The sequence below is a fragment of the Leptonotus elevatus genome, chromosome 2, assembly GCF_054856555.1.
Source record: "Leptonotus elevatus isolate MCC_2025b chromosome 2, RoL_Lele_1.0, whole genome shotgun sequence".
NCBI lineage: Eukaryota > Metazoa > Chordata > Actinopteri > Syngnathiformes > Syngnathidae > Leptonotus > Leptonotus elevatus.
Window position 1 is genome coordinate 33,288,255 of NC_141240.1, and position 23,565 is coordinate 33,311,819.

Sequence of the window (23,565 nt, forward strand, 5' to 3'; positions counted from 1 at the left end):
GTTGCGTACATACTTGGGTATGTGACGTATGAGGAGTCATCTGAAAGGCTACTTGAGCAGTGACTCGCGCGCGCGTGATTTCACACACATACACACGCACACGCACACGACAGTGACATCTAATTACGACTCGAAATTACTGACTCAGCAGACGAACGCTGAGCAGTTCAAATATATCCACATTAACTTTTTATTGGACCTATTACATTTTCAGTGTCAAAAGCTTGTGTGTTTTTTAAATATATGTGCTACAAGTCATTCGTACTCAACAGTATCAAACAATTGTCTTAAATGGGGAATAAAACCACAACTCAATCGAGGTTGACGTGTTTTCTCTCCTTTTGCGATCACGCTGAGGTTGAGAAAAAGAAAATAACGTGGCTATTTTTGACAAAGTAAAAGAACACTTACGTGTTTTTAAACATAAACAGTTGTTCTCAAGTTAAAAAATAAATACATCTCTTGATATCAGTAACAAACTAAACAAAGTATTTGTACTTGGTTACGTGAACGTCACACCACTGATAAATAATCAAGTGCAATAATGGTAAATGTCCACCAGATGGCAGAGTGCGCCCTTTCTTTTGAAGCCTCCGCGCTTTGTTATGTTTGCTCACGTCTGTAAATTAAAAGCATAATACATGTTGCTGGGATTAGGATTGGCTACTTAAAGGGTGGTACCAATCATACAGATACTGAAGTCGATTTGTTTAGGTATCTATCTATTTTACTTGAGCATTTTATTTTTCTCCTTTGTCCTTCAACCTCCACGTGAACAAACGCTTCAAGTCAAGCGTTGGCATAGTGTGACGTCATCCACGGTGTGACGCCAGCTCGTGTTTTTGTCTTTGAACGCACCAAACGGGCGCGCGCCTCACACAAAGTCCCGGAAGTGCTCGGCTGCGTACTGCGTGGTCTCGCGAGCGAGCGACGCAGGTGAGCTCGCGCACTTTCGTCACCTGCAGCACAAAACAAACCGAGCATGTACTCGACGAGCAGGATTCAGTTAGACCGACACACAAGCGTTTGTCCGTGAGCGGCCACGCGAGAAGGAAGTAAGTTGACGCGATTCTTACTACAGAGCTTTTCGGATCCATTTATGGATGTGTCGCTGCGTTGTGTGCTTGAGGTTGTTTTTTTTTTGTCTCAACTGTATGTTGTGACCTAATTATGTAAGCCTTGACGTATCAAGTGCGGTTTTCTGTCGTGTTCGCTGCAGTCCTCGAATGACTTGATGTTGAGTTGGAGCTTTCAAAGAGATGGTGTTGATTTGTTTTTGTTGTGGCCCACTAAAACCAAAAACAAAAAAGTGCATATATAGTAGTTCTTCTTTTTTCTTGTACATTAAAAAAAAAATCCTCTGGGAGGAAAATCTGTACCCAAAATAGTTATTTTGCTTCACTCTCCATTGATATTACAAACTTTCCTCCCTCTCATCCAGCCCCTAAAAACTATTTAAACTAAAGTATGTTTGGTATAAGAGTTATTTTCATAAAAATTGATGAATAATTCTAAAGGACTTTTTCTAATTTAGCATGATTCTTTCATACGCCACTTGCTTTTATATGTTTAAATGTCTCCCATGCGGAGTCAGCCATGTTTGAAGTCCTGCCTTGAAAACGTTTTTAATGGTTAATGGTCTTTATGCATTTGCAATCACAGTAAAGACGTGCAGTTTTTCAGACAAATTCATATGTAGCTCAGAAAGAACAACTTTTATTTTGCTGCCTGCCGTTGTGTGAATGCAAAATGTCTGCCTCATCCTGGCACTGCAGTTCACAGGTCCCTCGGGTGCATTGCAACTACATCATGAGGTTTCCTCCAGTGGCATTAACAGTGAAGACCGCTTGTGTGACATGGGATCGTTTGTAAAAGAAGCTAAAAAAAAAAAAATGTAACAGAAGCTCAAAACAAAAAGAGCCAAGACAAGATGGATTTGCATTAGTTTTCAAAGGAATGGAGATCAATCCGATAGCCAGATAAGGAATTACCATTTTCAGAAAACGCAGCAAATCATTCCGTTTGGTTTAGGACACGTAACAAGCATGTGGTTTAAAAAACAATTATAACCCGTTTGGTATCACCCAGAGTTGGTAAACATTCAGCGACAAGCTCCATATTATTGCTATCCGGCGGTATCTGTAAAATCACTACTTTCCGGGATGTCCACAAAACAAAAAAACACGCCATCTTGCTTGAGTTAGCAAACACTGCTCTCTTCAAGATGCACTTCATTAAGCCTTTTGTTCCTCCTTTAAATTATAAAGTATTAACACTGTTGTACATCTAGCTTTTATTTGCTCATTTGGAATTGTGCATCTTTTATGAGCATCGAGTTTGAGATATTGAAGTGAGTTTGTTGCATGTGCGGTGTGAACATGAGACGCAAAAGTAGTCATTGTGAGCTGCCTAGTCGTCAAAACCGCAAGCAAACGTGCATGTCTGTTGGCGCCAGATAACACCAAAAAGCATCTTTGGTGCTCCCCTTGACAATCAATTGCTGTTGAACGGCTCCAAATGAATAAGGTCAACGTTTGCTTTGCATGGGGGCTTTTCCACCGCTGGTACATTTGGAGAACTTTTCAATTTACCTTGGTAAAATTTTGTTTGCACGTTTTTCCACCAACAACAATTTCCGGGGTAGTTAAAACCTCAGCAGCAGGGTCTTGCTGAGCCAGGCTGGAACTTTGAGGGGGCGGGCTGCATTTATGGAGGACCAAAATTTAAAATAAATGACTAAAAGTGAAAATAAAAAAACGGAAACAAAAAATATAATTCAAAAATAAAATTAATATAAATGGAAATACAAATAACAAAAAATGCATAAATAAAAAAGTACCCCCCCACAAAAAAAAACAGATTAAAAAAATACAAATACATGTCAAAATTGTTGAAATAAATATATAAATACATATAAATGGAAATACAAATAACAAAAAATGCATAAATAAAAAGAGTACCCCCCCCCAAAAAAAAACAGATTCAAAAAATACAAATACATGTCAAAATTGTTGAAATAAATATAATTAAATATCAATCAATAAAAACACTCTGCTCTCATATTTATTTATTAATGCTGCAGACGCTCTGCCAGGATGAAATGTTATTAAAAAAAACTTTTCAGATCTGAAGAACCACTTGGCTTCTTCTCCTCCCAAGTGCTGTTGGTTTGCGCACGACTGTCTGCATAGAAGCGTTTGTTCATCCGTCGTAACTAAATTTGGAAACATCACATTGTGATCTTTGTATTTTTAGCATGGAACTCAAAAGAGGATGTTTGCATATTCTTGAAGAGTTAGATCGGTGGTGATCATTTGGAAGTATTTTTAGCTTTTGGCAGGCTTTCAAAACGCACCCAGTCTTCAGTCTGCTTCACTTGCGTTGATCTTAATTAACGGCGGCAGGGCAAAGGCTGGCTGACGTTTGTTTCGGCCGCTTTGGCAGTGCAAAGTGCAATGCATCAAGGAAGACGCATGCCATGTTTATGGGGCTGATCGTATGTTGAATCACTGGTGGGATGACTGGACTGGACTGTGCTGTAGCGGATGGAAAGGGTTGCATACCTCGTTTTCAAAGAAGGACATGCAACAAGTATTTCAATGAAGAGTAATTGAAGCAGTCATAAAATACGGAGGCGCCAAAGTCCTGTTGGGTGATCATGTTTGATAAGGTGCGGCAGATAGACTTTATAGAGCTCCAAAGTCAACACGGCTTGGGTCAGAGTGTATCGCAATCCGCCATGGACAATATTTACTACTCGTTTGCTTTTGCCAAAAATCAGGCAAACATTTCAAATGTTGGCAAAGTCACATTACAACATATAGTAAGATATTCCTTTTCACAAGTATGCTTTACTCATCATTGATATTATTTGGAATAACACGTATCACTTAATTCTTTTATTTATTTATTTTCGAATTCTATGTTTTATATCCATTTTTATTTTCACTTTTAGACATTTATTTATTTAATTATTTAGAATTTTGGCCGTTTTGGTCCTCCATAGTTTCACTTCCAGCACACGACGAGGCACCTGGCGGAATGATCCAACTACTAGTTGTGTTGCGGTGATGTCACAAAAAAGGACTCACAAGGAAGTCAGCTTTCACATGCGTGTTCACGTAATGTTAACTGCCAGGCGCAGTTGGAGGTCCCGTGTGATCAGCAGATACAGTATCTTCCGGAACCGTTGCCTTGGATACTTGGCAGAAATGTCACTTTCAACAAATACTATAAACACGTACGGCAGGTTCAGCGTGAGGCACGTCTCGTTGTTTGACTGTAATATTGACTGGAAAGATTAGCGTGCTGCTAAACAAGCACCTTAAGTCAACCGAGAGAAGACTTTCTCCCTTGTTACATTTTGACTTTTGAAGAAATGCAGCTTTTTTTCTTGTCGTTGTTGCATGAATACTTCTTTTGTACAACTAAGACTTCGTTTGGTTCTTTTGTTCCACTTTCATTCTACTGGATCCGTTTTTATGAGTTGTTGAAAACTTGATATTTGCAGTGATGTATAATTATAGTACACATACTATTATTTAAAATTCGAATAAAATAAAATAATTTGTAATATATAGGGCTGCAACTAACAATTATTTTAACTCTTTGACTGCCAGACGTTTTCAGAAAAGGGATGCCGTCAGTGCCAGCTGATTTAAGCATTTTGACTGATCTTTCAAGGTCCACAGAAAATGTTCTGTTTGGACTATGGAAACACACATACTACCAAATGAAAGATTGAACTTTCATCTTTCATCAGAAAAAAAAGTTTGTTTCTACCTTATTCCGTTCTTTAGTAATCAACAATAGAAAATGGTTAGTTTCACCCGATTTTGCTTGTTTTGGACTAAAATACGGAGAAATCAAGCGATATTATTTCATGCACTCTAGTGAATTTTACACTTCTTTTTGTCCATGAATGATGCCACAAACACCTAAATAGTGCTTTACTTCTATAAAACACTACCACCAAGAATGAAAAAGGGTTTTTTGATAGCAAAATACGTTTATTTACATTCAACAGTGTAACAATTTGACAACAATTTGGCAAACTATTTACAAATGTGTGCAACTGTGGTGCTATTTACAAATATGTGGATGTTTCAACGACAGTTTTTCTTTTTGTGTAACACTCCCCTGCGTGCAAGGAGACGCAACAGCATTTGCACAACAGATTGCCTCTTCGCGTGCAGAAGCTCCACTTTCTTGCAGGCCGTTTTTTCCGGGGAATAGCAAGTATATACTGCAGTGTGTGTTGCCATCAAGTCTAATATCAGGATCATGCTACGGTTACGTTACGGTGGTGTTACGTCTGGCTTCCTCATGTCCTTCAGTTGCTATACCGGGTGGTAAAAGATGTTCTGATCCATTTTATCCACTCCATTCATGGTGGCATCGTAGTCCAGAAACAGTGTCTTCTCCGTGATCAGACTGTACCCGCTCCTCCGATGAATATGCATTGGACTCGGGGTACTCTTCATTGTCCGACAAAATGTCCGCATGTGTAGCTCCGGCGTTAGCAGAGCTAGCCGGTGATGCTTTATGACGTGAGAATAAAGGCCGCGTCCAACTGTGGCGTCCAACTGTGGCGTCAACTTCGGGATTCACCATCATCATCATCATCAATGTGCATTGGTCGATGCTTTTCGACAACTCTCCATCGCCCGATCGAATGTCCGATTGTGTAGAAGTACCCGGTCGGTTATTGTGCGCGTTAGCAGCGCTAGCCGCGCTTAGCCGGTGAGGCTTACTACGTGATCATAACGGTCGCGTCAAGGCTTCCAACTTTGGCGTCAAGCTCGGAGTCATCATCATCGTCGACATCAATGCGCTTTTTAGTATTGATCGATGCTTTCCGTCTTTGAAAGAAATGCTCAAGCGTGAGCTGCTTGCAACCGGTCGCCATTGTGGCTTCATCAGCCATTGTCCCCTCAACACTCTAGCTCCGCCTCACGTCTTCTACTGACGCCCACGGTGGGCGGCCCATCCAACCTTGTGCAAAGAGAGTCATCGCTGCCATCTAGGGGCCAAAACGAGTCATTATACTAACTAGATCTGCTTGATACTTTCAGCACAGTTGCCCAAAGCTTTCCTCCACACGTTTCCCAAAAAACCCAAAAAAAAAACAGTGAACGTCTTTTAACGTCCTCGGCGCCCTTCCGTAGGTTTTTACTAAACGTTTTATAACGTTTATGGCGGTCAAAGAGTTAATCATTAATCTTTTTTCGTTCATTTAATCAATGAATTTAATTATTTAAAGAATCTTTTTTTATATATATATCCATGATACTTGATTCAAAACCAGGACATTATTTCAAACTGACGGTGTGGAAAATGCACAAATGATGACTCAGTTACTGGTTTGGTCTGTAACATCAGCCAGAAAACAGGCAAAAATTGTTGATTGTTGTTTTCCAAAGTAAAATCCGATATTTGCAAAAGTCTTTTTTTGTTCAACGAAAATCAGAACTACAGAAATCCCAGAATATTTCTTGAGAGGCTGAAATTCGATCACTTGGATCACTTTTAAGTTAACATTTGTTCTCTAAATGATTATTGATCACAATTGTTGTTGATTAATTTGATAATTGATTCGTTGTCCATTAGCTGTAGATGCTTTTTACATCAACATTATCCTGCTGAGTGCCTGGAATTGGAATAGTTTCCAATTTCATGACTTTAAAGTAGCACTAAGGAACTTTTCAACCATAATAAAATATCTTCATAACTCTTCTGATGAAACGTCGACTTAAAACTAGTTGAATGGTACCTTTGCCATGGCCTAAGGGGGTCCGTATCATTTTTACTGGCACTAGGCAACTTTGAGGAGGATGGTAGGAGGACTGCCACACAAATAAACTACAAGTGCTGACTGCTTTATAGCATACATCAAAAGCTACCCCGGATGAAAGGACAGTCAAGGATCAACATTGGCCCGGATTTCACTCGCTAGCATGAGCTACAAAACGACGCAATGCGCTTGTCCTCATAGGAAATGTGGTCTTCCTTCAAACATAATAACAATACTGCTTTTGTCCATATGGCGTCGCCAAAATTAATAACGTAAACTGAAAGTTCCTTAGTGTGGCTTTAAGACAAAATGTAGAAAAGTCTGCAGCAATGCCAAACATGTGGAAAAAGTTAAACACTGAAACCAACAAGGAGCTTGTCACCTGAGGCTATACGTAAGCATGACACTAAAACACGGACGTGAAGGTCCCAAAGTAACAACGAGGAGGAGGAAGTTGTAAATGAGTCAGCCAACATGCGCCGAGTTGATTTAATCATCAGGCCTGGCCTATCATTAGGAGCGAGCGAGCGGGGAACTTCCCATCACGCGGGAGCTGGAAGACTAGATGACACACACCTATAAAAGTCTAGCTGCGAACAGCAATCAGGTCTTTTGATCAACATCTGCAAGGCAGAAAGTCATCCAACCTAACCTTGAACCTCTTTTTTTGCGCAAGGCAGCGCAACGGCCGTGGTCCGCCATGGCGAGCCAGGACCCCGTCAACCCTTCGCACGCCGCCTTCGACCGCTTTGTCCAAGCGCAGGACTGCAAGGATGTCCAGCGACACTTCCATGAGCTCTGCCAGCAGCTGGACGTCAACCGGAAGGACTTCCGCAGCTTCTACGGGAAGCTGAAAGAGAGACTCAACTATTGGCGGGCCAAAGCTTTGTGGACCAAGCTGGACAAGAGGGCGTCTCACTCGGACTACCAGCAAAGGAAAGCATGCGCCAGAAACAAGGTACTGCTAACATGCAAGTCTTCACCTTTCAAAAGAATCTGTGTCAGTTGGTAGACAGCATATTGACTTTCAGGTACATAAATATAAATAGGCCCCAACTGATATACATTTTTTGAGGCTGTTGCCGATACCGATTTTTGGCAGAAAAAAATACTGATTACAGTAATCTGATGATTATTTAAAAAAATATATATATATATTTATCTATAATGCACAACATTACCCCACCCATTCCTTTTTAATGGGTGTCACTTACGCACAAACTTTCGCTATTAAGATTTACTCTGCTTTGAATGACAAGTCCGTAGCATGACATTATCATCAAATTTCATGAAGTATACAAGATTATTGTATAGATTTCTGTGTCAATAATGAAACCATTCTTACTTGTTTACAACTGCTGTACTGTATATGGTTAGAGTACATATTTAGGCTGGGAAAAATAGCCAACGCGTTTATTTGATTGAGATTGAAATCATGATTAAAACAATTTGTGATTTCTAATTACTTAAAAGTCTGTTAAGATAAGAAAAAAAAATCCATGCACGTTTGCAGCCTTGAAGTTTGAGAAAATAAATTATTTTAATCCTTGAAATATAAACTTTAAATATAACAAAATAAAACAATAAAGTGAAATAAGAATAGAATCAACTAAAATAATAGCAACTGAAAACAGTAAGAACAACTACTGATTGTTGTGCGTTTTGGCCTCTTAGGGGCAGTGTGGTGCCGTGCATCCATGTTGTACACACTTAAAGTGAGTATGGAAGATAGTTACGATTGAATTCTATTAAAATAATTCGTTTTTACACATTGGGAAAAATGTGTGCCTTTACGTAGTGTTATCATACCTGTGGGTATGTGTTCCCATAGCATTTGTGTGTGACTATTCATTATTTGAAAAAAAAAAAAAAACACTCCTGAAGCCGAGGCTTCAACATTTGCTTTTAGCATTAGCGCTAGGCTAGCGATGTTTTAAAAACAAAGCTTTATGTTTTATATTTAAATATACAGTGGATGTAATTCTTATTGTCATGTCATGTGTGTGGGGTGTCATTAAACATCTTAAAGGACGCTTGGGGACAACAGAATAACCAGAATAACATACGCTACAAACTTGCTAGTTACTAATGCTATGCAAGCAAAATGGTGCATTCAGGGTACTTTCATAGCATCGGAAACTTTGATTTTCTTTGATTATAACTTTTTAAGGGGAAAATAATCTGCCAATCGGCCGATTTGTTTTGGCAGATGTTTGAAGTGCAATAATCGGCCGATTATAATTGGGCCCTACAAATAAACATAGACAATTTGGTAGTAGCACACTAATAATACACTGTAAGCATAAGAAAACACTTTTTGCCACTAGTTTTGGAAATCTTTGCCAAAAGGTCAAAATGCGGTTGAATTTTGATTATGTAGATTGCTTGATGATTTGTTGGTCCCGCTCAGTGTCTGATCCTGGGCGCCGGGCCGTGCGGGCTGAGGGCGGCCATCGAACTGTCGCTGCTGGGGGCTCAGGTGGTGGTAATAGAGAAGCGAGAGACTTTCGCCAGGAACAACGTTCTCCATCTGTGGCCCTTCACCATCTGCGATCTCCGCGGCCTCGGCGCCAAAAAGTTCTACGGAAAATTCTGCACCGGCTCGCTGGATCACATCAGTAAGTGACGGCTAACGCGCCGTAGTGGGGGAGACCGGGGGAGTCTGGACTTGTAACGCGGGTCAGTTGCTCTAATCGGGAACAAGTTAGGAATCACCAGATTCACCTTTCGTGTGCTTAGTTTAGTCCACAAGTGGAAACGTAGCGTCATGAAGCAGATGCAGAAAAAAATGTGAAAACATAATTTTCATGTAAGAAATGATTCATTCATTCAAAAAGCCACGGTCTCTAACTGAAGAAACACTGAGTTGGCTGAACTTTGGTCCAACAGTAGCAAAAGCCAGAAACAGAAACTCCTATCCTTATCCAAAAGGAAGAGGAAACAAACGGCATTAACTGACACACCTGTCAAGCTGACACTGGATGTGTAGAGCACAAGATCAGTGCTGAGAAGGTGAAAATGAAAATAAGCTGCTTCTTTTTTTTTTTTTAAAGAAAAAAGTTTGTGCTATTTAATTTTGATAAGGGTTCATATGTTTAGTGTATTTTAAGTCCTATACTCTGCAGAACCACAGCAATTATGTTTAAAGGTTTTGAACAAAAAGCTTTCACAATTTGTAGTCATCTAAGGTGTGTTGCAACTGACCGGAACCTTGGGGTCAATTGTAACATTTCTAAAGGATGAAATTAGGGGGTTTGTGAGAGATGAGAAGAAGTGTTTTGTTTTTATCTCTTTTCCTGCCTTGCCAGGGCCTTCGTTTGGGTAGGGATTCATATAATTGATTCCATTCGATTTTGTTCATGATTCACTTTAATTTTTGATTCAGTTAAAGATTTCACGCAGTAAAAAATTTTGTTATATACATTTATACATTTTTATGTAATTTTTTATTTAAATAATATAAGTGAGAGATTCTGAACTTTCTTAAAAGTGCAATAAGTCATGTGTTTGTTGAATGTAAGAAAATACTTTTAAATTCCTGTGAACAGGAAATCTCACAAAAACGGCAACATAAAAAAAAATGGCATTCAAGTAAAAATCTGCTTGAATGAATTTATGGAAAAAAGACATATCAAAAGGATTTTCTTTTCTATATATATATATATATATATTAGGCCACGAAGAGAGAAATTGATTGATTTTTTAACACAGCCTCAAGTAGCACAATAAAGGCAAAAACCACAGCTGTTTCAATTATGAATTTTAGCATATGCTGCATGCCGCCGATTGCTGGACAGCGGGCCACAAATAGCTCCAGGGCTTTCGTTTGGACCCGCCTTATTAAACTTGATGTTAAGACAGTAAAGATTGAATGAACCTTTTTGGGTTTGTAGGCATTCGTCAGCTGCAGATAATTCTTTTAAAAGTGTCGCTTCTCCTTGGGGTGGAGGTTCACACCGGAGTGGAGTTCCAGGGTCTTTGTGAGCCCTCAGGAGACAAAGGTACCCTTCAGACCTTTTGCTTTTTTGCTTGACGCGTTCAGTGCAGCATCTGCCATGCTGAGCCTCTTCTCACTCTTTTTTTTTTTTTTTTTTAATATTTGACAGCTTGGACTGCCAAGGTGCTGCCTGAGACTCATCCCGCTTCAACTTTCCAGTTTGATGTTTTCATTTCAGCCGGCGGAGGCAGGTTCGTCCCCGAGGGTGAGACTAACGACACGCTACTGTCGCAGCGGGGGCCTACCACCGGCTGCAGTCTGACATTTTGCGAGGGCGTAAATAATGCCCTCGTTATCATCGTACTGCACGTTCAACATGTTCATGGCTCCCATTCTGCTTGCTAGGCTTCAAGCACAAAGAGCTGAGAGGCAAGCTAGCCATCGGCATCACGGCCAACTTCGTCAACAGGAACACGGCGGCGGAAGCCCAAGTGGCCGAGATCAGCGGCGTGGCACGCATTTACAACCAGAAGTTCTTCCAGGACCTGCTGACTGAGACAGGTACGAGTCCACATGTGAGCAGATGACAGGAGGGCTGCGAAATTATGAGGAAAAAAAAAGTCACCGTTATTAGGGCCCGAGCAGGTTTTGGAGGTTTCCTCCTTCCAACACAGGCTGATTCCAATCAACACGATCATTATCAGGCTTATGCCGAGCGTGCTGATGAACTGATCATATCAGGTGTGTTGGAGAAGGGAAACACCCTCGAGGACCGAGTTTGCCCGCCCCTGACCTAGAGCCTCGAAAACTGTGAGGCATATATAACAACGCACAACGTACAAAAAAGTCTTTTAGAGCCATGTGCTAAATCTTACTGGAAGTCCACCATTTTGATTTACTTTTTTGGCCTTTTATAGAGGTCATATTTTAGCAAACTCCTCCTACAAAAGTCATCCGATTGTCCTAAACTGTCTTCAAATTGTGCGTGTTTCATCTAAAGATGAAAAACTATTGAGAGCTTTTTATTTTGTTGCACACTGTTGCCATGGCGATGTGCTGTTTAAAATGAAAAATTATGCTTGTTTTTGAGGGTTTAAACCTGGGCAGAAACTTTGCACACGCATATGAAATGAATGATTTCTTTTTTCAAATAATGGCTTAGTTTTGCAATTGGTTCACCATGTGTATGCATGTGTAACTGCCCAAGAACTACAAAAAAACATGTCTTTTGAAGTCATACACAACCCTGGTAGGAAGTCGGCCATATCAATTTTACATTGGAATTTGGCATAATTTTTGGCCTTTTATGGAGGTCATATTTTAACAAACTCCTCTCACAAATGATTCCATTTGTCTTCAAACTTAGGGTGTTTCATCTATAGACTTTTACAATGAAAGCTATATTTTGTTGCACACTGTTGCCATGGCGATGTGCTTTGCGCTATGCTGTTTTTGAGGAGGCAAACCTGGGCTAATAACCATGAAACTTTGCACACACATCCATCCATTTTCTTAACCGCTTGTCCTCACAAGGGTCGCGGGGGGCGCTGGAGCCTATCCCAGCTGGCTTCGGGGCAGTAGGCGGGGTACACCCTGAACTGGTTGCCGGCCAATCACAGGGCACACAAAGACGAACAACCATTTACACTCACACCTATGGACAATTTGGAGTGTTCAATTACCCTGCCATGCATGTCTTTGGAATGTGGGAGGAAATTGGAGTACCCAGAGAAAACCCATGCAAGCATGGGGAGAACATGGCCTGTGGCTGACTGGTTAGCATGTCCGCCTCCCAGTGCAGAGGATGTGAGATCGAGTCCGGCCTTCGCTCTCCTGGGTGGAGTTTGCACTTTGCACACGCAGTCTGGCAAAAACATTCATATTTTTTAGAGGGTTTCTGTCCTATGTGCCAAGATGGCGAGATCCCTTTATATCTGCTCGCAACTCTAGTTTTTGATATTGAAATCACAATTAATAAACACAATTACTCACTGATTTCAAAACTTATTATATATTGAACTAGCAAAACTCAACTTGAAATGTACTTTTTATAAACTCAACTTTAAATATACAGTAACTTAAAAAAAACAAGAAAATAAATAAGTGAAATAATGTGTTATAATTACACACAAAAAACAATACAATTGTTATTACTGCTGTGCATGCCTTGGCCTGTTGGGGGCAGTGTGATGCATGTACAAACAGCGTCGTTGATAGAGGCTGTGTCCAAATGCATAGTGTCCTATTTAGGGGTCACGCCATTTTGTAGTGGCGTCCGAATGTCCAGGGATCGAAAATGTAGGGCACTTAAAATTACCCATAATGCACTATGAAAAGTAGTGAACATTGATGTTCACTCGACCGGGTTGATATAGACCACAATGCATTGCAAGTATGAAAAAAAACATGGCGGTTTTCCTCACTCTGTCGCTTGCTAACTGTCTCATTCTCTCTGTCGTCCAGGTATTGATTTGGAGAACATCGTGTATTACAAAGACGACACCCACTACTTTGTCATGACTGCCAAAAAGACGAGCTTACTGAAGAAGGGTGTCATCAAGCAGGTGCGAACAACACGAGTGTCACAAAGTGGAGCCCGGGACAGTTCCGGACGCCAGCCGGCAGCACAAGCGCGAGTTATGGCCGAAATCCTTCAACTTGTCATCCTGTCGTCCAGGACTTGAACGAAGCGGAGGAATTGCTGGCGCCGGTCAACATCGATCAAGAGGCCCTGCGCCGCTACGCTCGCGATGCCGCCTACTTCTCCACAGGGGGCCGACTGCCCGAGCTGCAGTTCGCTCACAACCACGCCCGCCAGCCGGACGTGGCCGTCTTCGACTTCACGTGCATGCAGCGGGCCGAGAACGCCTCGCTGGTCAGGGAGCGCAGAGGCAACAAGCTGCTGATGGCTCTCGTTGGAGATTGCCTGGTGGAGGTGCGTGCGCTTTTGTGTGTCACAGTCCTCTCTTTCCCTTTCATCATTTCCACGCTTAACATTTGACATTATTGTCATTGAACATCAAATGACGGCCTGGACAACATTTTGTGGCCTATACTAAAATTCACGGCCTGTGTCCTTTCGCTTGCATTGTACTACACTGATGCTTCGATTTACGAGGGACTCAACTTACAGGTTTTTCGAGTTAGGAACCGTCATGCGTACAATTGTTTGCTTTGATTTGCCAGCAAAAATTTGAGAAGCGAGCACTTAATGGTGGCAGTGAGCTCAACTCGGCTCAAACAAAAGACAAACTTAAAGCTAGTTGAAGTGTCGTCAAACATCAGAGAATTCATGACACTTTGTGTGTTTCAAACAACCACGTCTTCCTAAAAGAAGGCGCCACTAGTTTTGAGCTAAAGATACTTTGCATCTTTGTTGCAGTGCTTTAAAGCAACACTAAGGAACCTTTAGTTTATGTTGATTTATGGCGGCACCATATGGACAAAAGCAGTAATGTTATGCCTGAAGTAAGATCACATTTCCCATGAGGACAAGCACATTTTTTAAGCTCAAATTGACTTCCGTCTTTGTAATGAATGGGGAAAGGAGGAAGTGATGTTATGCCATACAGCAGTCAGCACATTTGTAGTTTTTTGTGTGGCAGTTTTCCTACCATCCCCCTCAAAGACCCCCTCAGGCCATGGCAAAGGTACCATTCAACTAGTTTTAAGTTAATGTTTCATCAGAAGAGTTATGAAAATATTTTTATTAAGGTTGAAAAGTTACTTTGTGCTACTTTAACCCTTTAAGTAACAGATTGAACACAAATGTTTCAGTGATTTATATATATATATATATATATATATATATATATATATATATATATATATATATATATATATATATATATTGAAATCTACTTGGGTGGGGGCCAGTTTACTTTGGTGGCTCGCCCAAATATTAACACTGAGCAGTACTTCTTCTTAGTAGCAGCAGTAGCGTACTTGTAGTACATGTAATAGTACTTGTAGTATTAGTAAGTATTAATATAAGTTATTATACAAGTACTACTACTAAAAGTACTACTACATGTACTACAGGTAGTAGTAGTAGTACTATACTGAGCAGTACTTACAGCATTAGCGTACTTGTAGTACATGTAATAGTACTTGTAGAATTAGTAACTTTACTAGTAGTAGTAGTAGTCGTACTTGTAGATCTTGTCGTCGTAGTAATATCAGCACTTGTAGCGTGTTCAATAAATTCAAAATCCGAATATCAAGAAGCATCTTGAAAGGAAAAAGCTTGACTCCTGATTATGACTGGCAAACACGTCCGTGTTTCCATCATCAGAAGCTCCAAAATGGAATCCCCGAGTAGAGAATCTGTGGCACACTTTAGTTTGTGTCACTTGCAAAATGTTTATATGAGCGGAAGAGATCTGCTCTGTTCGTCACCTCTTGCTTTGCCTTCTGTGCCCGCTCGTCGTGTTCGCCACAAAAACCGCAGCCACGGTGACGCCCAGCAGTGCCACTTTGCAGCTTGCCTTTCACACGCACTTTTTGCAGATGCAAAATCTGCAACTGCAAATTGTCTCCATTGGACAAATCAATGGAGACAAAAAAATGGATGGCAATTTTGCTCATTTGGCAGCGGGCATAGTACGTTTTGTGTCAGCAGTCAAGTTCGTTTCAGCTTTTGCACATGCAAATCAGGCCCCAAATTGTCGCTGGTATTTGCGCACATGACTGGCTTTCTGTGTCTCTGTCAGTCTTGTGATTGACAGGTAATCAATCGTTCCAGAGCGTACCTCGCCTCTTAACCTCAGTCGAATAGTATCAACTCCCAAAAAGGAGAAGAAACTGAATAGAAGTTGGCGTGTGTTGATGTGTCACGAGTTGCAGCAGCTAATTTGCGTTGTCCTCTGCAGCCCTTCTGGCCTCTGGGGACGGGCATCGCTCGGGGATTTCTGGCGGCTTTCGACACGGCGTGGATGGTGAGGAGTTGGGGCGCGGGGACGCCTCCTCTCAAGGTCCTCGCCGAGCGGTGAGTGGGAACGCAAACGGCATTAAATGGTCCGGGAGAAAATAAACTTTTCAACTTTTATTTGTTTTTATTGCAGGGTAGAAATGTAATTTAAAAAATTTCCTTTTTTCATGATAAAAGCTGATTCCTTTGACTCCCAACGTCAAGGCATCTTGTATGCACCATACAAAGTGTTGCATCATCCCAAATGCAGCCTGTGCATTCATCTCCTTGCCATCTGCTTCTCCTTCTCGGACCCGTGTAGAGAAAGCATCTACCAGGCTCTGTCCCAGACCACACCAGAGAACACCAGCAAAAACTACGCCGCCTACAGCATAGACCCCAAAACGCGCTATGTCAGAATCAACCTCGCCTCCATCCACACCAACCAGGTCAGCCGCCGCATCACAACTTTTTTTTGTTTTTGTTTTTTTTGCCTCATTCAGTTTGTCGTCACTTTAAATGTTGACGTTTACAGTACACATATATTAGACATGAGATGATTTTGATATTTGAACAACACTCTAAACATTTTTTAAAGAGCCTTAAAAATATCACTAGCTCTTTTCAGTAATTTTACAAGTTTTCGTTTTCTGCAACAACTAAATGCTGTAAATAGAAGATTTCCAAAGTGGGGTAAAAATACCACCAGCGGTATGTGAAAGAATAGCTGGCCAAGTGTACAATTGTCATTTACTTTTATTTGCAATATATTGTAAATTAATCAATCTTCAGCGTGTTTTTTTCTATACTGTTTTTGATCCATGGTGGTAGTACTGCTCAAAAGTAGTGTTCTGAATTTGGGAGTAATGTTGTTAATCGTTTAGGCAATAAAAGAACTCAAGACGTGCCTGCCAATAAAGAGTTAAATCAGAGAATTGTTTGCTTTATTATTATTATTAAAATGCCAAAAACATGTAAATCTGGTGTAAATTGGAGAATCTGTGGAAACTTTTGGATGGGTTAGCAAGTATAATGAAATTGTGCCTAGATTTAGTTTTTGATTGAATTAATTTAGCTTTTTTAAATGTTTGGAATTTCACTGGGCCTTGAAGGTTCTCTTACTGGGATTGTGCTTTCTCTTCCTTTTTGTAAATACAAGTAATATGTAAATAAGAAATGTATTAATTATGCACATTTATAGATGAGGCTTGTTATTTGGATTCATTTAGTATTGTATACCAAAAAAACTATTACTGTATTAATAAGTCATAAGTTGTAAAGTATGCCAGAGGATATTAACTCATTCACTGCCATTGACGGCTATAGATGTCAAAAATTATTTTTAACTAATTTCTATTAGTTAAAAAAAAAAATCCACCTAAAAACCTATTTAAAAAATATTGTAAATTTAGAACAGATATAAAATTTGTGATTAATCGATAGTTAACTAATGAAGTCATGTAATTAATTACAATTTTAAAAAAATTAAACGCCTGGCGAGACTAACTAAAAAAAAAAAATAATAAAATAAAAAAATAAGGGCCGTTTAATTGTAATTAATCGCATGATAATTTTATATCTGGTATTGATGTACAGTAAAAAAAATATAGGTTTTCATAAAAAATTTAATGAAAAATGTTTAAACTAACAGAAATAGTTCACATGAATTTTTGACGTCTATAGTCGTCAATGGCAATGAATGAGTTAACTTTCTTTTTGCTCTAATTACCTTTTTAAAAGCGGTCATCACCAACTAATAATCTGTTTAATGATCACTTTCTCTGATACTGAATTAGAGATGCCTTTACTAATCCACTTCTCACTCTTTGTAGGTGCAGCATCTTTACATTGTTGATAAATCCAATCCATCCAGCAAGAAACAGAATAGCAGACACTCATACTCACGCCAAGGTAGGCATGTCAGCCGCCTTTTTTTTTCTTTTAAAGAGGTTTTATTTTAAAGAAGCAATAGAAACACACAAAGGTGGCATCCTGATTGTCTTTTAGATTCCTCCAGTGGATTTGAGGAGTTGCTGAAATGGTGCCAGAAACACACTGCAGGTTACAGCCATGTGGATGTGAAAGATTTCACCGGTTCGTGGAGGTCCGGGCTGGCTCTGTGCGCTTTAATCCACCACTTCCGCCCTCAGCTCATGTGAGTCGACAAACCGCCGGCCGACGCTAATGGAGCGGAGTCGATATTGATCTTGTTTACTGCATCCGCAGTGACATGAGCTCCTTGAAAGCGTCCGATTGCATCCGCAATCACCAAGTGGCCTTCAGCATCTTGGAGAAGGAGCTCGGAATCCCGCCAGTCATGTCGGCCGCCGACTTTGCTAATGGAGGCCAGATCGACAGACTGTCCATGGTCCTCTACTTAACGCAGATCAAAAACGCCTTCACTGGGCTCGCGCCAGGTAAACTAATATGGATTCAAACCTAAAAAAAGATTTGGTTGCAAATGTGCACTTTGGACAACACAATTCAGTGCAAATTGTTTTTTTCTCATCAGGTTAAAAACGTAAACAGAGGAGTAAAATATTTATTCAATATACGGCTCTGGAAAAAATTAAGAGACAAATGCAAAATGTGCATTGTCTGTGTTTATTTGAGCAAAATTAACACTTTTGTTTTATTCTATAAACTACTGACAACCTATCCAAATTTCAATTAAGAGCTTTTTTGTTTCCTTTTTCTGAAGAGTTTTAAAAATGGCCAAAATCAAGGGTTTCTTTGTGGTCCCCCCTTCCCCACGATTTGTTTGTCGAAAGTATTCAAGCTTTTAAAGCACTTTTTTCTTTGTTTTTCAAGTGGTGTACTACACATTAATGAAATGTGAAAATAACGCAGCATGCTATTGTTGCGTTTTCCCGCGTCCAACTTTTGTTGTTGTTAGGCGATTTTGTAAATATGTGCTTGGTAGGAACAACTTTTTCTTTCGCCAAAGTAAGTACGTAATTCGTAAGTCAGTCACTCAGTCTTAGGATGTAGACACAAGGCCAGAGCTGCCTTAAACGGAGTCATATGTGGAGCTGCAGACAGCCAAGATGCGCTTTGTGTGGGAAAACGGTAACGAGTTGTGGCAACACAACAAACCTTCAGCGTGTGAAATAAACCACAACACAGAGTGTGCACGGTTTTACGATGAGTCAAACGGAAGAGGAGAGAACACTGTTGCTCTTGATTGCTGCAGGAGGGTTAGGATGAAAATGAGCAACATTAAACAGGACTGTCTTAAGAACTAGGCCTGTCACTAGCGAATCGATTATCGCATCGATAAATACAGGTAAATTAAGAAATAAATAGATAACGTAATTTGCTTTACTGTTAAATGAATATTTGAAAATATAGGTCATGGGTCACCAACCTTTTTGAATGTGAAAGCTACTTCTTGGCTACAGATAATGTAACAGAAATAACAAATTAGCTTCAATTATTTGGGAGGTCTAAATCATTTCATTGTTGCGCACGCTGGCTTGTCTCAACTGTAGTAGTACTAAAATCTAAAGTTTGAAGATGTTGTTTCCAAATTGACACTAATGCAAGTGTGGTGGTTTGGAAAAAGAATCATAAGTTCGAATACGCTCACTAGTAAGTGGCACTATTTTTTTTTTGCCTCTGAATAGAGAAATAAAAAAATTCTGAGCTTCTCACTGGTGAGCTATTTTTAGAATGGGTTAGTCGTGGTCCTCAGGGGCAAGCACATTGGTGACCCCTGATGTAGGAATTGAAAAACCTTCTATCAACATTAGTTTATTCAACTGCGTTTTTACAGCATCATTTTGAGTCACCTACAATTACAAAACAAAGTGTGTGACACAATATACTTTTAATGTTAAATACAATACTTTGTCTTGTGTTCTTTATGAAGCTATAATTTGATATTCGCTCCTTTTCTTTTCTTTTATTATTATTATTTTTTTATTTTTTTTGATTGGCCAGACATGTTGGATGTATTTGCACAAACCAGCATCGCCCATAGCAGTTTGAATTGCATCGAAAAGGAAATGGGCGGTTTCGAGCACCACTAAAGGCGCATTTCTCTTGTACTTAAGCCTTATTTTTGTCTTGAACAAAGCAATCAAAAATGCAGGAAGCGAATGTTTCCGTTAAATAAGTCATGCTGCTTGAGCTGGCCAACATTTGTGAAGCCGGTAGTTGGGGACTGCAGCGTTCCTCTTACGCAACTCGCTCGCTAACACACTCATCAAAGGTTCAGGCGCTTCCGTCCTCCCACTGAAATGTGCGTCGTCGGGACACTGGCTCTTTAAGAGCCGATTACCCATAATTCATTGAGCTCTAAGTGCCGTCCTCAGCTGCTGCTGCTTCTCCTCTCCTCCGCACGGCATTTGCCGTGGAGCTCTTCCGTCAGGCTCTGATGGGATGAGAGCCTGTGCTGGACCAGGATTTTTTCCCCCCCCCCACTCCCCTGAGGATGAATTTTGACAAGAGGGAGAGTGTGTTTGAATTGTTCCAGCTGTGACTGAGGCCAAACGGGCGCGCTGCTCTCCGTCCCTCCGTGATGCTCCTCTCTGTATTGGCTGATCGGGCAGCGGGCAGCCGTCGTTTGCTGGGAATCCTCGGCGGAAGAGTTTGGATGTGAAGTGGGTCCCATCAGTGGACCAGTCGGCCGTTTGTGACATCATGACAAGAACGTTCATTGCCAGCCGAACGTTTAGTGCCATACTTGTGCGTAGAACCGTTCATATTAGTGCTGTACTGATGAGCTGAGAAAGTGATTGTTAGTATTTGTATTTTATTAGTGTTAGACTGTATGTATATTGATTATTTAACCGATTATTTAATTTGATTTAACCGTTAATTTAATCTTTTAAAAAGTGGATATTCACTCATTTGCTCCCAAAAACTTATAAATATGTTATATTTTAAATATCACCATGCTCCCTTTTTTGTTTTATGCTGGCGCATACAGAAGACTTTGATGCAGCCTCTGAACTGAAGAGAATGGTTGAAGCAATTGTAGTTATTACAAAAACGGCAAGCAGGTGGCAGCAGAGCAAAATAGATCAACCAGGGCCATGTTGAAAAAAGCTCATTTACCCACAGTTCTAAACAGATTTGTGAATAATGATGAAACTTACCTATATTCTAATTGTAATTGATGCACAACAGAAACTGAATGATAGAAGCAACTTTAATCTTTCTTTTGGTAAGTTCCATGTTTTTATAGCAATAGAGCACAATATTCTGTGGGCCTTGCAAAATCTGTCAAAATCCAGTAAACCAGCTCTGAGCGAAGGGGGTTGCTTCCGTGAAAATGGCTGGGAATGAATGAGTTAACAAAGGTGCGATTTTGTGGCATTTATTTTAAAGCGGAGCCTTGAGGTACAATTGACCTGACTTAGGAATTTTTCAAGAAATTTGCCTTTTTTTTCTTCTTCTTTTTTTGTGAAGCTTGAGAATTAGCATTTTGTCATAGTGAAGAAAAACAAGGCTTCGAGAGATTTAATGCCCCTCCCAGTTGAAGTTCACTTGTACTGGAGAAAGAAAGGGCCTGCTAGCTTAACGCTAAGCAACTACTCAAGCACGTTAACAAAGCAAAGGATTGAAAACATGTAGAGAGACAATATAACAGCCGGCACCGTCATATATTCATGATCCTCTGCGTAGAAGGGCTCATTTTATTTGCGTACTTAGTGAGCAGGCCAACATTTGAAGGTGTTGTGAAACGATAAAGTGGAGGAAGCGCTTGCCTAACGTGTTTGTTCCCCTTTTTCTTTCTGCCTTTCAGCTCCCGAGCCCAAAGGCTTCTTGACTTTGTCCAAGCCTCTGACTCTCTCCCAGACGCAATCTGCCGTCTTTTTCCTCAGCCGGCTGAAGCACAACTCTCTGCAAAGACGCAAGGTACACACACACACACACACACACACACACACACACACACACACACACACACACACACACACACACACACACACACACACACACACGCGCTGCCTGCATGAAGTCGGAGATGAAACGTGCTGTCAGGCGTGTTGTCTGTCTCGAGTCTCGACCTTCAGTGCGATTTTTTTTTTTTTAACTGCTTGTGACTCGTCTGAAAGCGAAGACATTTCAGCGGAATGTGTTTTCAGTTAGTCATGAAAATAACGATAGCGGATTTCATCCACAGGAGAAACTGGCAGCTGAGAAGGAGCAAACAAGAGAAATCGAGACAAGGATGGGAGAGGACGACTGTGTAAGCTTTTATTCATTCACACAAACAAAGTCATCTATTCACATTTTACTGCTTAAATTCTGGTCATGACCTTACTGGCAAAAGTAACAGACAGGTGTTATTTTCCTTTTTTTAATATATATATTTTTGGTTACAATTACAATAATTGTTTTGTTTGCCGTAATTTTTCCTTCTGTTCAAAAATGGTTATCCATCATCAAATGAAAGTCATCAAAATGCAGGGACAGTTAAATACAATTGGCGGCGGATATCCCAAAAAGAAGATGTTAATTGGGCGACACACACACACACACACACACGTACATCATTCTTCCCTGTTTACTTTTTTTGTGTGAATTTTTTATTCATTTTTTTTTGGGTGACCTCAAAATGTCACAGTAAGAGCTTGGCGGGTTCGTTGCTGACTGTAATTTGTTTGCAATTGTTGATTGTGCAGCAGGCCTTCAGACCAATGCAGTGATCCAATAGACCAATCGGCCGGGCAGATTATCTGTGCCGATATTCGTCATTTTGATGCACATCAGCAACTAATTTATTTATTTTAGCCAGCCTAATTCATGGGTTATTACAGCAGAGCCAAATGCCTGAAATCCCTGCATGTTTTTGTTTGAATTTAACAGAAAGATAAGCAGAAGAAAGATGAACATTTCAGTTGTATTGACGTTTTGGGAAGTTTGATTTACTGTAGAGAACTGTTGGGAGTTAATTTCCATTGATTCATTCATTCCAATGAACGGTTTGTTTGTTTTTTTACCTGTACAAATGGCAATGAATTGTTACTGGTGTCTGCAGAGAAATGTCACTTGTTAACAAATTACGTAACCTGTTTCCTGGACTGAGTTTAAATGTTGTTTTTTCAGTTTTTTTTTCTGCTGAACTTCCCATCTGCATTCTGATCCCCCGTCTCCACATCTCAGGCGGTGCCCCTGACCCCCCCTGAGCCCAGTCCTCCTCCAGCGCTCGTTGAGCCGGAGCCGGCTTGCGCGTCGCAGGCCAACAGCGAGGCGTGCTACTTCTGCGACGGTCGCGTCTACGTGCTGGAGCGCATCAGCGCCGAGGGCAAGTTCTTCCATCGCGGCTGCTTCACGTGCCACCGCTGCGGCGTCACGCTGCGACTCGGAGACTACGCCTTCCATCAGGACACAGGTGACCTGTCCAAATACTTGTTGTACGCATTTGGATGACATGCATGCTGGTTGCTGCCTGTTCAAAAATGCTAACATTTTGGCTGTCTCAAAGACAAAAGATGCAATTTTGCGAGGTAAAATAGGGGCTGTGTCGTTGGAAGACGGTGATGGTACATGCCAGTGTCGGAAGGGAGTAAAGATGGAAGATTTAACTGTTGTGTCAGTCAGAGTAACACCCCTGTTGTGCCCACAATAGGTGGATTTTTTTAAATTATAAGGACCATGTTTAAAAAAAAGAAAAAAAAAGAAGGCATTTTTACCTCTCCCATACAGTTTAAATGCAATGGATTAAATTAAAACCCATCATTTGAGCAGCCAAAAATTGCAAGCTTTCCATCATGTGGATTTTGAGGACTTTTGCCGCAATGACATTAACCAGTGGGTGGCAGTGAACAGGAAGTTGCAACAATATGTGAAACTTGTCTGCATATGACAAATAATTAGACATGGTAATTTTAAATCTTGAGAAAAAAGCAACTCACTGAAAATGGCAATTTGAAAGAAATAAGCTAACTTTTTTCCCCCATGCTTAAAGGGTAG

The 23,565-nt window shown here is 40.5% G+C and overlaps 1 protein-coding gene across 6 annotated transcripts in view; it reads left to right on the forward strand.

Moving 5' to 3' along the window:
• Positions 1-23,565, forward strand: part of mical1 (microtubule associated monooxygenase, calponin and LIM domain containing 1) — a 91,213-nt gene that overhangs the window by 61,365 nt on the left and 6,283 nt on the right. For 3 of the 6 annotated variants that reach the window (XM_086070168.1, XM_086070167.1, XM_086070172.1), the window contains 15 exons: positions 7,470-7,751; positions 9,204-9,411; positions 10,687-10,794; positions 10,900-10,995; positions 11,136-11,291; positions 13,194-13,294; positions 13,408-13,665; positions 15,602-15,717; positions 15,962-16,088; positions 17,472-17,550; positions 17,647-17,794; positions 17,866-18,056; positions 21,392-21,504; positions 21,773-21,838; positions 22,756-22,984. In XM_086070168.1, the coding sequence (XP_085926294.1) occupies positions 7,470-7,751; positions 9,204-9,411; positions 10,687-10,794; positions 10,900-10,995; positions 11,136-11,291; positions 13,194-13,294; positions 13,408-13,665; positions 15,602-15,717; positions 15,962-16,088; positions 17,472-17,550; positions 17,647-17,794; positions 17,866-18,056; positions 21,392-21,504; positions 21,773-21,838; positions 22,756-22,984 (2,278 nt within the window). Of the gene's footprint in view, positions 1-840; positions 1,056-7,469; positions 7,752-8,480; positions 8,509-9,203; positions 9,412-10,686; positions 10,795-10,899; positions 10,996-11,135; positions 11,292-13,193; positions 13,295-13,407; positions 13,666-15,601; positions 15,718-15,961; positions 16,089-17,471; positions 17,551-17,646; positions 17,795-17,865; positions 18,057-21,391; positions 21,505-21,772; positions 21,839-22,755; positions 22,985-23,565 lie in introns of those variants that run through there. The other 3 variants (XM_086070171.1, XM_086070169.1, XM_086070173.1) reach the window with 3 other exon arrangements.